Source organism: Anser brachyrhynchus (assembly GCF_964034855.1).
Source record: "Anser brachyrhynchus genome assembly, chromosome: Z".
Classification (NCBI taxonomy): Eukaryota; Metazoa; Chordata; class Aves; order Anseriformes; family Anatidae; genus Anser; species Anser brachyrhynchus.
This window is the reverse complement of record NC_137697.1, coordinates 25,545,127-25,561,708: the sequence shown is the minus strand read 5'-3', so window position 1 is coordinate 25,561,708 and position 16,582 is coordinate 25,545,127. Positions and strand designations below refer to the sequence as shown.

General features: G+C 34.6%; 1 protein-coding gene across 3 annotated transcripts in view; it reads left to right on the top strand.

The window, feature by feature from the left end:
• BRD10 (bromodomain containing 10) overlaps positions 1-16,582 on the top strand; it is a 59,575-nt gene that overhangs the window by 21,268 nt on the left and 21,725 nt on the right. For 2 of the 3 annotated variants that reach the window (XM_080574383.1, XM_080574385.1), the window contains exons 4-5: positions 3,937-4,013; positions 10,660-10,749. In XM_080574383.1, coding sequence (XP_080430509.1) covers positions 3,937-4,013; positions 10,660-10,749 — 167 coding nt within the window. The remainder of the gene's footprint in view (positions 1-3,936; positions 4,014-10,659; positions 10,750-16,582) is intronic. The other variant, XM_080574384.1, reaches the window with a different exon arrangement.

Here is a 16,582-nt window from a genome sequence, read left to right as displayed (position 1 = left end):
CTTCTTGTTTTGGTTTGGGAAACTCTTGGTTTATTTTGATGGGCAGTGTTATCATTTCATTCTTATGTGATTAGGGAGGAGAAGCGTGAACAAATAGATTGGGTGAAAGCATTGTCTGATTTATGTTCCATCTCTGCAGTGCAGCCTAGAGTTACTGATTACTATGCGTTTGTTACTAATGTACGTATACCCTGCAAGGCAGTCTTTCAAAGAGCCCCGGGCATAGAAAAGTTGGTTGGAAGGAACCTCTGGAGGTCACGTAGTCTGGTTCCTTGTTTAAAGTACTACTGTCACAGATGCCAGATCATGTCAGCTGTGACTTTGTCTAGCTATGTCTTGAAGACCTCTAAAGATAGAAATCTATTTATTGAGCCACTGTTCCTCTGTTCCCCTATGAGAATTTTTGTACTGAAATGACTGGACATTCAGTGGCACAAACTGCCCAGAGAGGCTGTGTAGTCTCCCTCCTTGGAGATCGTCAAAATCTGCTTGGACACAGTAGTGGGCACCCCACTCTTGGTGTCACTGCTTGAGCCAGGGAGGTTGGACCAGATGACCTCCAGAGGTCCCTTCCAGCCTCAACCATTCTGTTATTTTGTGACTACTTTATCTCTGTGTAGAACTACTATTGAATGGTTTCTAAATTACAGTTAGTAAAAACAGGAGACTGAGAAATGGGAAACAGGCAGGGTATGTTGTGTCAGTACAAATAACATGAAGAAAGGATGCATATCAGCTTCTTTATTAGGATTTATTTTTTATTTATTTGATTATTATTTTTTGTTGTGTTTTTCTGGGTCTGATTTTTTTTCAGCAATTAAATGTGTACATTGAGTATGCTCTGAAAGGTACAGTGGGCTATGGTTCAAAATACATCTAGTTGCTCTCGGTAACGTCACTTTTTTTGTTAAGTGAGTCATTTAAGCCCTTTTAAACAGTCTCTTTACCTAGGTTTATGGGCAAGAAAGCTCTAGCAGATTTCAGTGGAGTGGTTTGAGAAATTGCCACTCACAGGGTGCCTGTTCAACCCCTTACTCTACATACAGGACTGGCGGTTTAGCTTAGTGACTGGGCTCTGTGGAGGTAGGGCTGACGTGTTCGCATGGCCGTGCTCTGTGTGACAGGGCCAGTACTAGGCAGCTGGTGGAGGCTGACACCCCTTGCCATTGCTGGTTTTGCTGAACGCGTCTGCTTGTCATTTTAGAATCTAAACTCCAAGATCTCAATAGATGTTTACTGTAGAAATCTAATTCTTCATAATTTTATTAAAAGACATTCCCACTTAAAACTATTCAAATTCACTTACTTGTAGGTACCAAAGTTAGTCTGGAAACTGGACACAGGTGAGTTTATCCCAGGAAGTACTAAGTAAAAGTTTCTTTAAATCATTCCTTTATCACCTTTGTTTTGTTTTGTTCTATTTTGAAGCAAAAGAACTTGGTGAATGAGGAAAACCATGAGGAAAAATAAAAAAAATACTTTTTTTTTAAGAGCTTATCAATACTATTGCTATAACTTTTCTTCTTTTGAATTTAAATGTGTTATTTTACAAGGATGTTATTAAGGTAGAAGATGAGTTTCCCAAAGTTAGTTTGCTATATATATATTAATTCTCTCTAGTAGTGCAAATACGTGTTGTTTTCTTTTGTTTTGTGATATGTGGTAGCACAGGACATAGGACATCTGGTGTGTGTATAGTCTTAAAGTGGGAATGAGACTGCAGTGCTACACTGTACACGTATATTATTAGTTCAAAGAGGATGTCAGCTAGGGAGCTAATTATGTGGGTCTTATGGTACATATATTCTATTAGCCATATTTTGATAATTCATAGATTGGGCTATATTTCATTTCTTTTTTTTACCACTTTCTTTTCTAAAAAGACTTTTTTTTTTTTTTAAATCTTGATTCAGATTACACTGTAGATTGGGCTCAATTTCCTTGTGCTTCTAATCAGTTTTTCTGTTCTTCTTGTTCTGTCTGTTACCCCGTATCTTTCCTACTGCATGTACTTTAGGTGTTGCTGCAAAGGAAGAAATATTTACTTAAGCTTTTGGCTATTAATTCTTCATTTTTCTGCTGTTTCAGAAGGGAGTACTGGGGCAAAGAGAGAACACGTGTCTGTTATCTACATTACATTTTTCAAACTACACTGCATCATACAGCACCTGAAGCTGAAAATATGAAATATTTGTTTTAAAATATGTTGAAAATACTGAAATAAAATTTTCATTTTAATTTTAATCATATTGAGATTAAAATTCTTTCTTTAAAGATGAAGCAGGATAGTATGGCAGTCCCATGTTTTTATTTCTTCATGTTCTTGCCAGATAACATTGTTTTATGGTTAAGTAACCACCATATGTCCAGACTTCTTTTTTAGTCAGTTTGTCAAGAAAGTTTGTATTAGATGTCTGCTTTAGTTCATTTATGAACAGCATTATTCTTAATCATAGCAAATACGTTTTGAATGCAGCTGATTCCTTAAAATATATAATAAAAATGTTGATAATTCATTTTTTTCATGTTGTCAAAATGTTTGGGTCATTGTTTTAGTAAAACATGTTTCTTTATTTTTATCACTTTTCCTGTAATGTGAAGTCTGTGATCACTTATTTTTGGTAGTTGAGAGCTCTTTAAATTTTGTTACGTGTTCAGTATATGGAGTTTCAAATCAGGGTTGACACCAGCAGTCCATCTATCCCTGTGCCCTGTCTTAACAGTGTTTTATTTCAGATTCAGGTACAATGTTCAGGAAACCTCACAATGTAATAAGTGGAAAATAAAAATTTGATTCCTCCCCTCCACCCAATATTGGTTAATGATTGATTTTCTATCTTGAGATATGAAGAATTTCTCAATGTGTTTTGTTTAATTATACATGTATAATTGTGTGTGTGTGTATGTACGCACATCTTTGCACACACAAACAAGCATCTATTAGGAAAAAATGCAATCCATGCCTATTTTTCATAAATACAAATACCAAATCTGACTTTATTTGTGTTAAAGCAAGTAGTCTGTGATGATTCTATTTGACAATTAAATCAGCATAGTTTGTATGACTCCTTAGGTTTTTAATTACTGCTTAGGACTCCAGAATGTGAGTACTGGAATAATCTCATGGTGATGGTTTTAATCTAAATGAATAGGTCAAAGTTTGCCATAAGAATGTAGAAATAACTATAAGAATCTCCATTATCTTGAGTTTATATAAGACTGGGTGATGCAGCCGCTTGTTTTGAGAAATGTGTGTAATCTGTTAATCCTGGTACTTTAGGCAGTTGACCACTTGCTTTGTCTTCAGGAAGTTTTGTTGTTACATCCATATACAGCATAATATAGCATAGCTAAGTTGGAAGGACCTTAGTAGGAAGGTGTTTTCTTCTGAAAACTTTAGGCTTTGCCACTACCAGAGTAACCATATCAGTAATCCGATTTCATTGGTAACTAGCATATCCGTTTAGTGATTTCTAGATATTGCTTGTGCTTTGAGGGTATTTTTTACTGTAACATAAAGAGGTCCCAGACCCTAATACGTAGTTCACTTTGCAGTGTCAGAGAACATACCTTGCAGGTAAGATACTGTATTTCTTAAGTTTGTGGCATTTTGCTTGTTCCAGAACACTGATGTGAATGTTTATTCTGTGAATTAAATTTCTTGCAGTGTTACCTTAATTTTTTGGTGGTGTATTATGAGCATTGTAATGGATTTGTTCTTTTTCTTTATTTTATTTTTTTTTGAGAAAAGACTTCCCCACAGATACTTGTAGTTTAATGTTTGCTATTGCTGCGTCTAGTTCTGATTCGTCATGTTTACGTGACTCACCGTCAGCCATCTGTTAGTTATAGTTTAACTTTAAAGTCTGTATGTAATTTGGTTTTATTAATGAAGTACAACAGCATTATGAAGCTTTTCTCTTTTAATCTTAAAAGGAAAAAAATCGGTATCTAAAAAAGCAATCACAAAGAAGAGGAAAGGTGTCACAAAGTCTGCCATACCAGAATTTCAGGTAAATGATTTTAATTTTTGTTTTAAATTCTTGAAAGCTGAATGCCTATATATTAAGTCCTTTACTGTCTTACACAACTTGGAAATCCTAATCAAAGGTAAATTTCCAGATTAAAAGGTTTAATTTAATAATGTTTTTAAACATGCATTTCACATTTTCTGAATAGAAAATATTTCAGCATTTTTTATTCTATGCAGCTTATGTAGTGTTTCGCAGTATTGTTTAAGGTCCCAGATAAATATGATGCAGGACAAAACATGGAAAAACAGTAGCTGTTCATGGAATTTATAAGGTAGATATAATTTTCCAGGATAAAATTACTTGTGTTATTTTTTTGTGTTGTCATTGTTTTTTGTTTTGTTGTTTGTTTGTTTTTTTTTTTTAGTGAGGTGTTTCATTGTGATCCTTGAATTGAATTCTAGCTTAACTTACTGAAGGCTTTGAAAAAAAATCTGTATGTCCATGTGTTCATCCTGTTTGTAACTTTTACCTCTTATCTGCACATGACCTTTAGACCAGAGAGCACTATGCAGAGAGTGGTAATTATAATAATGTGTTTTTTATGGTACTGTAACAGAAGTATTAACGTACGTAAGTTGTAAGTCACCATTTATGTATGCATACTTGCTTGAATTGAAGTTCTCCTTTGGTTTTAAGAATAAAACTTTTTTTTTTCAGAAAGCAGTCTGTGCTTTTCTGAGTCAATAGAATCTCATTAAGCTACGACTGTTCTGTAAAATCCTCACAATAAATTATTTTCATCCATTATGACAATGTGTTTCAGGTGGAGTTACTAGAATATCCGGTGATAAAATTGGTTAGTAGTCAATATTGATTAAGGACTGATATTTAAATGTATTCTGACTTTCCTCTGTGTATCTGTGGTAGTGGCTAAAATCATTCCAGAGAACTCCAAAAAGTAGGTAGTGTCTAAAAATTTCTGTTTTTTCTCAGCACATGTATTGCATGCCATGGATGTACATAGTTAAGTTAGAAATGGGTTTTACATTATTAAACTATTGCATTTAAATAGCCCATCTAAAGCATTATCTAAAACTTAACCTAACTTCTTGTCTAACCAAGGTAAAGTGTGTGTTTCTGTATCTATTTAAATGCAAAATTAACATTTTTACATTTACCTATGTAAAATGTTAATTAAAATTTAACAAAATAATCCCATCTCTTTTAATCAAATCTAGGCTTTAGATCTGGTTTAGGTGAAGGTAAGATCTGTCAGTATGAGCAGTTTAATCTTATTAGGGAACTTTTCAAACATTTAACTTTCCTTTTTCAAGAGGACAGGCAGGACTATTCTGACTGTGTTACAAACACTTGCAAATATTAAAACATTTCTATTTGCAATGCTCCTAAAACATTTAGAGCAGCGTAAAGCATGTGTCTTGATACTTTGCATACATAGATTGCCAAACTTCATAAGATCATGTAAATATTTGAAGATGAGACTATATTTTTAAATATTTGATAAGACAAGTCTTTACAGTGAAACATGTAAGGGAGGGTATAACCATAAAAGATGTTGCAATTCATATCTAAACGTTAGCTCTTTTAAGGAAGAAAGCAAAAAAATGAAACCTTTTTGAAAATTTATAAGCGGTTTTACGTGCCTGCAGTCTACAGATGTAAGAAAGAGAAAAAAGTAAAAGCCATAATGTACTTTATTTTGTAGGAATAGATCCCGCACCTTAGTGTAAATCCTTTAACTGAAAAATAAAAAAAAATCAAATCTGAGAAAATGAATCTTATTACATCTTTTAATATATGCAGTCACAGAGACCAAATGACCCAAGTTGTACAATAAAATTAACAACAACAAAGAAAATTAGGATATAAGTGTGTTTAATAATCCTAATGTTTATAATGCCAGTTTTAACCATCCTTTTGAGGAAACATCACACAGATTTTCTATTCTCTCATAGTTTGAATGTCATGGACAAAACAGTGAAAGCACAGATTAGTGAAGGTCAATGAACATCACTCCCTACTTATATGTAATTTCAGACCTTATACCAGGTTTTTAAGGCTGTTCTTAAAAAAGCAGTTGTCAATTAAATTCTCTTTACCAAATAAAAGCACACAAAACATACGCTGTTTTTAATATTTTGTTAATATTTTTAATGTTGTTGCACTTCTTTTAAAATAAATTCTGATTTACAAGGTTATAGTTACTGTTTCTTGTTAATGTTTTAAAGAAATGACAATAATTATACTCCTGTACAGCAAGGATACTAAGGTGGTTTTTTTTCTACCTCTGTCCCTGTTACAAAGTACCTTTATGTCCAGTAGTGTTTCCTCCCAGTCTTTTCCCATCCCTGTATACACATGTAGCTATATAGACCAGTGTGTACCATAACTAAAGAAGGAACACATGTTTCAGGGAACTGGGCTAACACTTTGGCTTTTCTGTAACTGTGTCTAACAGTTTCAGCTTTCATCAGCAGTGGTCTATATTAAATACAGAGCTCAAAAAGGAGGTATCTAGATATTTTCCACTTGGAAATTGTGGTAAGAAAAGAACAGTTTCATGGGAAAGTAACTTAAAATCATGCAGATAACCTGAATTTAGGCACAAAACCACACTGAAGTGTTCTATGTTTACAAAGCTTGGCTGAAGTTCCAACTGGTTAAATAGGGTCAAGGAGGGAGCATCCATGATCCAGGAGAGCACACTAGCTGTGTATTTATGAATAGATCCGCAGATTCCTTTTTTTTTTTATGACGACAAAATTCATGTATTAATTCTGAGGGATCACTGGAGAGTCCCAAGTTGGAATGGTGCTTGTCTTGCCTTAGAAAAATCTGGAGAGATTTCTTATTCCTGTCTTTCCTCCTTGGGGTTCTAGGAAGCAGTGAGGGTCTTTGAGAGATTACCAGGATCTGAGATTGTATCCTAATGGGAGAAGTTCAACACTGAATTTGAAAATTTACTGGAAAACTCAAAATGTGAAGCTTCCTTTGTGTTCAGTTGAAAAACAGAATGCTTATTGCCTGTGAAAGTTCAGCCCATATGTAGTAAGTCCCATGCCTGATCTGAAAATGCCTGTGTATAGTGAACATGTACATGACTGATGTACGTGACTTGTACATTTATGGAAATACTGACAACCCAGATATTTAAGTCACTGTGGAATGTTTTAGAGAGTAGGGAGTAATTTTTCACTCCCTTTAAGTCATGATGGAAATGTTTTTTTTCTCTTCAGATTCTTTTTCTCGTGATAGATAATTAGAACGCGTGTTCCTCAAGAGCAGTGTGTGAAACGACAGTGAACTATCAGAATGTGACAGGAACATTAGATTGTAACATCAATACCTTTCTTTTTGCATTCACTTTCACGTAACCTGTTTAAACATATAAACCAATTTACAAAGGGAGTATTGCTTGCAGAAAATTGAATTGCTAAGTTCATACAGTTAACAACCATAAGCAAAGAACCCTGAAACATATATTAGAGTCTCATTATGAGAAATACCTGCTAGATTATATATCAAGATGATCTAAAGAAAATTTTCTTTTATTGTGTTTACTGACAGTCCGTAGATGTAATGCAAAAGAAAAAGAAAGTTTTAAATTCTGTGCCTAAAACAATAATGATGTAAATAATTGAAAAGCATTATTTTTTCTCTTGCAATATATTGCAAAATAAATGAAGTCATAAGCTAAGCTTGTTGAAGTAAGATAGTAAATAAAGGCTTAAATAAGCTATTACTTATTCAACACAATTTTAGAAATTCTTGATAATTTTACTGATCTTAATACATCCTAATGGTTGAGTCATCCTAATGGCATCCTTAAAAGGCAGAGAGACCTGGGGCTGTTCAGCCTACAGAAGAAAAGGCTCCAGGGTGACCTCATTGCAACCTTTCAGTACTTGAAAGGGACTTATAAAAAAGATGGAGAGCGACTCTTTGCACAGTCAGGTAATGACAGGACAAGGGGGAATGGTTTTAAACTAAGAGAGGGGAGATTTAGATTAGACATTAGGAGGAAATTCTTCACTATAAGGGTGGTGAGGCACTGGAACAGGTTGCCCAGAGAGGTTGTGGATGCCCCATCCCTTGGAGGTGTTTAAGGCCAGGCTAGATGGAGCCTTAGCCAATTTGATCTAGTGGGTGGCGTCTCTGCCAGTGGCAGGTGGGTTGGAACTGGGTGATCTTTAAGGTCCCTTCCAACCCAAACTATTCTATGAGTCTATGATGAAAATTTGACCGTAAGTGCATTAGAATTTTTAGGCCAGTTGTCTAAAATTTGAGAAATTCCCGAACTACGTATCTTTGTAGGTTTAATTCCCTTCTGTTTTACATACAGAATGCACTCCACTCTTAAATCACTGTTCTTCTCATCTTTACTTCAAAACGCTGGCTTCATTATGTAAAAAATGTTGGCCAAATGATAGAATTTTCAGAAATAGCTCCTTCCCAAGCAGTGTATATCTTTAATATCTTATCTCAAATCCTGCTTTTTATAAACAAATACAGATTTCTTCATGAATGCTTTTGTAGTGTTTTTCAGCATAGTGTTGCAGTGTTTCAGACGCTAAACTCATTTTGACAATAAATCCTGTAATCTGAACTGGTGCCACCTTCATTGTTTTACCAGTGGATAAGTGGTACGCAGGTATTAGCCTTAAAGTACATCTGTTCTGATGCCAAATTGAGACATAGATTTGATTACTCTTCCCTGTCACTACCAGCCCCAAGACAACTAATTTTTATATATTAGCTGTGGTTTTTTTTTTAATGTTGATGTAATTTGGACTGATACACACTGACCATTTTGCAAATCGGATTCTTATGTCTCAAGTGACTGTTCTGAAAATGAGAAACAGGACTAGGACCTGTGACAAGTTTGGCAACCTGAATTGTCCGATGACATGTGGAAGCTGTATGGTAAAGATAAAATCGGTATTTCCAGGAAAGCATTCAACTAACATGATACTGAAGTCATCCTTCTTAAAAAACTCTTGCCTTACTACAAATGATCTTTTAGAGAGAAGTTCATACACTTCAGCAAATGAAGTACAGAGTTAAACGGATAGTATCTTTCTTTGGCTCATAGTTCTTGCTTTGTCTTTGATCACTGAATTAAACACATTTGATATGAGAAAATAAAAAGCAACAATACAATTCAAAAACTGAATTGTCAGTTACGTATGGAGTTGTATGTGGTTATAAAGGAGTGGGTTATAATTGTGTAAAGGGAAATCTCTACCTATGGCTTTTTTGAGTTACATCAAGGGCTTGATGTGACAAACTTGCACATTTTTGGATAATAATGCTGTATCATAGGTTTGTTTGCAGGCCAGATGGGAGAAGAAAAAACATTATTTGGCTTCTCTTTTATGTACTTGGAACTTCTTTACATGTAAAACAGATGTGCAATATTGAACCTCATAGAGTTGCCCATAGCAATAATATTTTCTGGATCAAGAGAGAAACGGTCTGGAAGTTAATTTTTACACACTTCGTCTACAGCAACACAGTGAAAATTTCCTTATTCATTCTCGATTTTGAACTTATGAATGTGAACACTGTAATCTTTTAGTTGAAGTTGCTCCATTTCCCTAATGCTCTTAAATGTACACAAATACTGTGAAAATAGTTACATGTATGATACTAGAGGCTTCTGAAATTTGTTTTGCTGAAATTGTCTGTTCTGTGTTAAAATAATGAAACAACTTAGTGTTTTTTGTATGAATTTACTCCAAATCTAGAACATCATGTGCAACTGAAGTAAAGATGTATTGTTGTGAATTACTGATTTGGCATAAAAAAATGATAGCAATTTTATCATAAGAGTGTATTTGTGGGCTTCTTGTGTTTAGTTTTTTTTTTTCCTACTTGGATTTAATTTTTTTTTTCTAAAGTTACTTCAACATGTTTTCAATAGTAATGAAAACATTTCCACCTAAGGGTGGAAAAGTCTTTAGATGCAGTGGCCTGAATGAATCTAATAGCTTAATCATTTCCAGGTTAGTAAGCCTGTAATTGCCCTAAGTGACAGTAAGCCAAAACTTAAAGGTCATTTGTGTTTCTTTGAAAATTTGTTCAAGCAAATAACATCCATATTGTGGAAGGAAAAATGTAAAAAGCTGTTTGCTAAGAACAGGAGTAAGAAGGAAGTCCAGTGCATTAAATATAGTACCTTTGCTAAAACAAAAGAGATTTGATAGACATAGATAAATTTTCTTTCTGGAATACTTCATATAAACCTACAAGGTTCTGTGCATAGAAAAGTTGTAACAAGTGCAATAATATTATAACCACAGCATAGTCCAAAGCTAGCACATATTAATTCACCAGGTTATTGTTTGATACTCAAGCCTGTTCTGACTCATTGCTATGCTTGAGATAAATTTGGTAATTTGTGTCATTCGCTGCAGTTTTGAGAAAATACCTACATTTTGGAATGGAAGCTCACATGCAGAAATACAATTTATATCTGAAGTGAAGTACTTTCTTAGTAATTTGATTTGAAGAGGTCCTGGTTTTTTTACATTAAATAATATAAGAAAATAAAAATCACATGGTTGGCACCAAGTAATAGCATGTGCTTTTAGATTTTATTTGACTTCATTGTGCATTTTCTAAGTCCCACATTACCAAGTGTTTATGTTCATTTGTTTTTTAGCTTATTTGCACTAATCTTGATGAACTCAGGGAATTAATCACAAAGATTGAGAATGAACTCAAAGATCTGGAGGACATTAAAAAGAAATCGGTATGTGACATAAAAAGTTTTCTCTTGTATGAGTATAAAACTATGCCAGTTATTTGCTGAGGCCTGTCGATTGAAGATTCTATGCCTTTTCAGTGATTGCATGAAACCTCATAAGGTTGGAGACCATAATCTTCATTTTTTCTGTGTGTAGTGCGCTGTTCACAATGTTCTTTTGATAAGTAAATTCGATAACTAATTGTTTGCACTTTTCACTGCCAGAATAAAATGTGAGTAGTGGTAATACCTTAGAAGGAGCAGTTCATTTCTGTTAAATATGTTCCTTGAGAACAAACTCTTGCCAACAGGCAAATACAGGGCAGGGTTCTCTTATCTGTCTATGCAGGACTGATCAGATCTTCTTGTGCCATGACTGTCAAGATGTTTATTAGGATTCCTAACTTTTATTTTGCAAATAAGTTACTAAAATTGGCTTTGCTTATGTTTTGTATTCAAGTAGGTTGTGCAGGAAAGCATGCTATCTGGGTTTAGATACAATATTGAGATAGAAATTTTCTGTGAAGTACCCTGAGAGTCTATGCAGCTGAAAAACTTAAAAGAGTAACCATTAGAAAGAGAATCCACTACGTTTGGGGTTTCATTAGGAGGCACTGATTCTCCCCAAGGTGCGGGCTGGCTTTAAATACATAAATTGTGCTCATTTAAATGTCCCTGAACAGCCAACTCTTGTTAGTAATGATTTTTTCACTGCAGTTTTCTTTATTAAACCTTTGGTGGGCATTTCTGTGTCTTTCCTATGAGCAGTAGTAGACAAAATTGTTGCTTTTTCTATACTTTAGAAATTAGGATGATAATTTATGTGAATATCCTTAGTCTCATGCAGAAACATTCTTTCTTTCTAATTTTTTAAATACAGGAGAGAGACACGGTATAGGAGAGGCACTGAAAGACAAATTTCAGTGAAGACACTTAACATAATAGTTATCTGTCTTTCTTTCTTTGGATATTGTGACTTCACTTGAAGTTATTTTGTAGTTGCTAAATTGCAGATTGGTTTTAAGATAAGAATGTCAAGAGGTTATCAGAAAGGCTATGTCAACAATAGAAGAAAAAGCCAAAAATGAGAGTACACATCAGCATATCAATAATCCTAGTATAGGTGAGACTTTTTGTACTAGTAAAACCATACCAAGACTTCTTCAAGGGTAGACAAATGCTAAATATGTCATAATTGCTCTTTGAACTGAAATCTGATAATGTCATTATGTAAATAAGTTGCATGACTTCAGCAGGAATACTATGTTTAGTTCTAATCACACCATCTTAAAAACCAGACAAACTCTCAAGTACGGGGGAGTTGAGATACAACTCAATCAGTGGTCAGAAGTTGTGAGGTAAGGACAATCTTTCTTTGTGCTTGTATAGCTCTATCTGATTATGATTCTGGGTCTTTAAACGCTTGTGATATAGAAGTACTACATAAAAAATAAAGACTAGGATTAATTGCTGAAGAAGTGATCATAAAGAAACAGTGAAGTATTGATTTAAAACATTGGGAAATTGCATACTTCTAAAAAATACAAATAAAAAGATGTTAAGTTAGCAAACTTGGCTAGACAAAATGTGGTTTTACTTTGCAAGGGAAGTTATTAGAGTTGCATTTTTGATGCCAGTAATGCCATGCATAATTAAGTTAGATAACTTTAGAAGAGAGGCAGACTTTTGTCTGTCAGCTCTGACACAAATGGCACTGGCAGTTCCAGAAGCATTCACAATTTCTTTCAGTTTTCTGTAGGGTCTCACATATTAAGTGAAACTGATTTGACAATGCAAATGTGGCCTAATGTGAAAGCTCATTTTAATATGATAAATGATGATAATTTTGAGGCTGTTCATGGCCTTTTCTTGTTTGGAACTGAAGGTGGTGGAGATGGTGGTGTTCTTACTACTTCATGGTATCTGTCTTGATGGCTTTTTTTTTTTCATGGTGAATCTTCTTCATGACTAGCTCTCTTGGTAATACCAGTTATAGTATTTGTTAACACATGTTACTGAGTTAAACTGTCATAGAAATCTTTAAAGCTCATGGTAAATACTAACATGTATTAAAACTATAGCTTTTCTAATTTACATTAAGACTTTCACATACAACCTTTTTCTTTATCCTAACTGTCCTTTGTTTCCAAGGAAATCATTCTAGACTACATAAAAGGAATTCCTTTTCCAGATTTTGGAAGTACTGGAGTCTATAATGAAAGAGCTGAACTATAAGACTTCTTTAACATGAGTAAACATACTGTTTGCTGGCATTTTTATAGATAGTTGGACTCATATCTGACACTTTTCAGAACATCATCTTCAGCCAGCAAATGACATGAGAGATATTTAGCTCAAACAAATTTCTTTGGCAAGTTAAAAGCAAATTAGAACAGGGTTATGTAAAGGAAAGACATGGATAATTTTAAATGTAGGCATTACTACCAATTCCTCCCACAACAGTGAAATAATAAACATATTTGAAAGAATTTTCACTACTCTTTTGTACATCTGCAATACCTTTTGAATTAGCTATGAATAGAACTTATCCATTTCACTTCTGCATCATTACTGTTGAGTTTTTTATAACAATGATGAGATTTGCATTAGTGCCAGTTTGCAGTAACTGTTTGGAGAAAAAAAATGAAATTTGACCTCAATTCTTTAATGCTAAACTAAAATTCAGTCTTAGTATTACTTCTTCCCAGACTGCTCTCCTGTTGAACGCTAGCCACAGTTCAGATGTGAGGCTGCATTTTCACACATGCTTTCAACTGACATAAGCAAAAACTGCTGCCAAAAAATAGTTCCTATTCTCCATCACTCCGGCAGCTTCTGTTTTCTCTGCCACTCCATAAGAGAGGGCAGCAAAATTCTTTGTTCAGCTGCATAGTGAGATTGAGTCTGCAATAAACCAAACATTCTTTTCTACAGCTGGTGAGGTGGTTTTAACCCAGATCATTTTCCTAGAGCAACTTATTGTGCACTTGCACAAATACCTCTCTGCTTGTCTTCTGCCACAGCTTGAAGGGTTGCTGTAAGGACAAGAGTGAGCATCTGGGAGCGAAAGAAATGGGACTGCTTTTGTCATGAGAATTGCTCTTTTGTGGCAGCTGAAGTTGTCAGGGATATTACAATCATCTGAGGCAGGGGTGCTCTAAAATTCTCTATCCGTTCAGCTACTAAATAATTCATATCCTCACGGCCTTATGAATTTCAAGATGGAGAAAAGAGAATAAGTTAGGCAGATTTGTTATTTATAGAATATTTAGATGGAAAAAAAGAAAGCTGGAGACGCATAAAGGGGAGTTGAGGGATTTGCATCAAGTGGAGGAAATCTCATCCCTGTGCACCATCTTGTAAAACGATGGTGGTTAGCTCCATCAAGAGTGTCTAATATAGAATGACTTCTGGCTCTGGTGCATGTCCTAAAGCATGTGTCCTGGCACATACATTGTGTGAGGAGCTGTAGAAGGAAAACCAAAGGGAATTTGGCATACTGTGACTCGAGAGGAGACTTCAGGAGGTGACATCGCCTTAGGTGAAGTCTCCTTTGTACCTTTGAAAGGGATGGAACCTTTCCACAAGGCACCTCCTGCAATCTGGGCAAAGAATCTATCGCCATTTTCTGAAATTACGTCATTGTAGCTGTAAAGAATTCTTTTTTTTGACTACTAAAGATATTAGTCTTTATTTCAGTCTGTCTTTACAGGAAAGTACACAGTGCTAAATCTCATTTTTTCCCCCTCATTATTCATGATTCTCAGAGAATGTCTTAAAGTTTTCGTCAGAAGGTCAAATGCAGCATACAGTGTGGAAGTGTCAGAAAGGTGCCAGCACTCAAATAGTACCTGCCTCTATTCAGTAGCCTTGTGTGCTGCTGAAATATAACTGTAATTTGCATCTGTCCTCTATTGCATTGAGTGCTGGGTATTGTCAGAATAGTATCTTAGATTTCTAGTTTGTAAACTGTTCTCTGATATTGCTCTATTTGACATCATGGAGCACTATGTTTTTTAATTATGGAGTTACAGTAGGCCAGACCCTGATGGATTGCCTTAAAATTGTCAGTGTAATCTGAAGGCTAAAGTTCTTGATTTTATTTTGCTATGTAGAAAATTTTATATCCTTAAAGGAAATCTAAGATCTAAAATCTGAGATAGGCTAATAGGAACCAAAAAGAAGCCAAGTAAAAAATGGCAGTTAACAAATGACACCTTTACAAATTAGCATATGTGAAGAGTCAGGAAGTAAGGAACTTGTTTTAAGTGAGGAACTTCCATTTTTTTAAATTAAAAAAAGTGTTACTCATTTTTGTGTATTTGTATGTGTGCACACTCATGTACATTGCACATATTTTTAAAAAGTATGTTTTGCTGTGCTTCTTAACGTTTCTGTGTATCACATTTGAAAAGTGATGTCCTTTCATTTTAAAGCAATATGAATAAAAAGTAGAGTAAAAATGGAATGAATATGAAAAGAAAATTTACAACAAGAAAAATTAGATTTTAATAAAAATTGTCTGTTTTGTTGCTAATACTATCATAGGTAAGATGCAGGGAAAGTCATCACTAGTCAGTAGACAACTGTGAATCTGAAATAGAGTGTTGGCTAAAAATCATTCTCTTGACATTTTACTCCATTTTTATTTCATGTTTGCTGAGAATTTGTATGTATAAGCATGACAGTTCATTTGAATGGGAGCTTTTAGACATTTGCTCTAACTAGTAAATTGATTAAGAAATGCAAAGTAGCACCTTTTATCCTGATCAGTATGCAAGATAACAACTAACAGTCTGAAATTTTTAATCAAATTTTTTTTTGTTTTCTGCTGTGTCAGGTAAAATGAGGGAGAGTTGCAGAGTGAATAGAAATTTCTTTACTGCCATCCAGATCATCACCTTCTTTAGTCATCTGAAGTCATTTTTGCATGAAACTGTTAATTGAGCTATTCTTTAAGTCAGTTGTATGTATTTAACTGTTGTATAGTACAGCAGAACTTGAGTATTTTTTAATCTCTTCTCGCCGTTGTGTAGTATGAAGCTGTGACAGGATTGTAGATGCTTGTATCAGATAGTAAATTTGGGGCTTTTCTGCAGATGTTATTTCTTAACCTGACTTTATAGTGAGCATGTTTGTTGTAAAGTGAACTGGGTTGCGACATGATTAGTTAACTCTAGACACTGTCCTATGTCTATGTTAGAGCTTAGGTCATCCGAAGAGAGCATAAACATTCAAAGATTCTTTGTTTATTGAAATGCAATACTTGGTTGTTAGTGCCATTGGATTTGAATCATTGCATGCAAGTCTGATTGGTAACTGCATAGATGTCTGCGGAGGGAGAAGAGAGACTGGAGCCCAGGATTCCTGAAGTTAAGTACACAAGGTTAAAATGATAAAGGGCAATATGTTCCAGAGTAGGAAGCCAGACTCTCCCTACAGGAAAAGTCAGACAAAGGTGAGGGGAAGGAGAGTTAGCTAGCTATTCAAAGGACACTAGCCAAGTTTACAACTAACTAGGGTTTGTAGGAAAAAGATTGAAAATTTAGCTGTTTTGCAAAGGTGTGTAACACTTTAATGTTCTTGACGTGATAATAAGAAAGATAAAAAACTCCTTCATAAAGGTTTTGGATTTTGCTGTTTTCTAATGTTGTTCCTGAAAGTTTAAATTAGGTAGCTGTGTTTCCCAACCCAGGTGAACATCTTGGTCTATTTTTAGGGGTGGATATATCTTCCAGGGCAGTATGATGGAACAGTGTCTTTTTGTTGTTGTTAAATTTGTTCATAGGAAATGGAAGTATCCAAAGTAAGAGAAGAGACTGACTTTTTTTCACTGCCA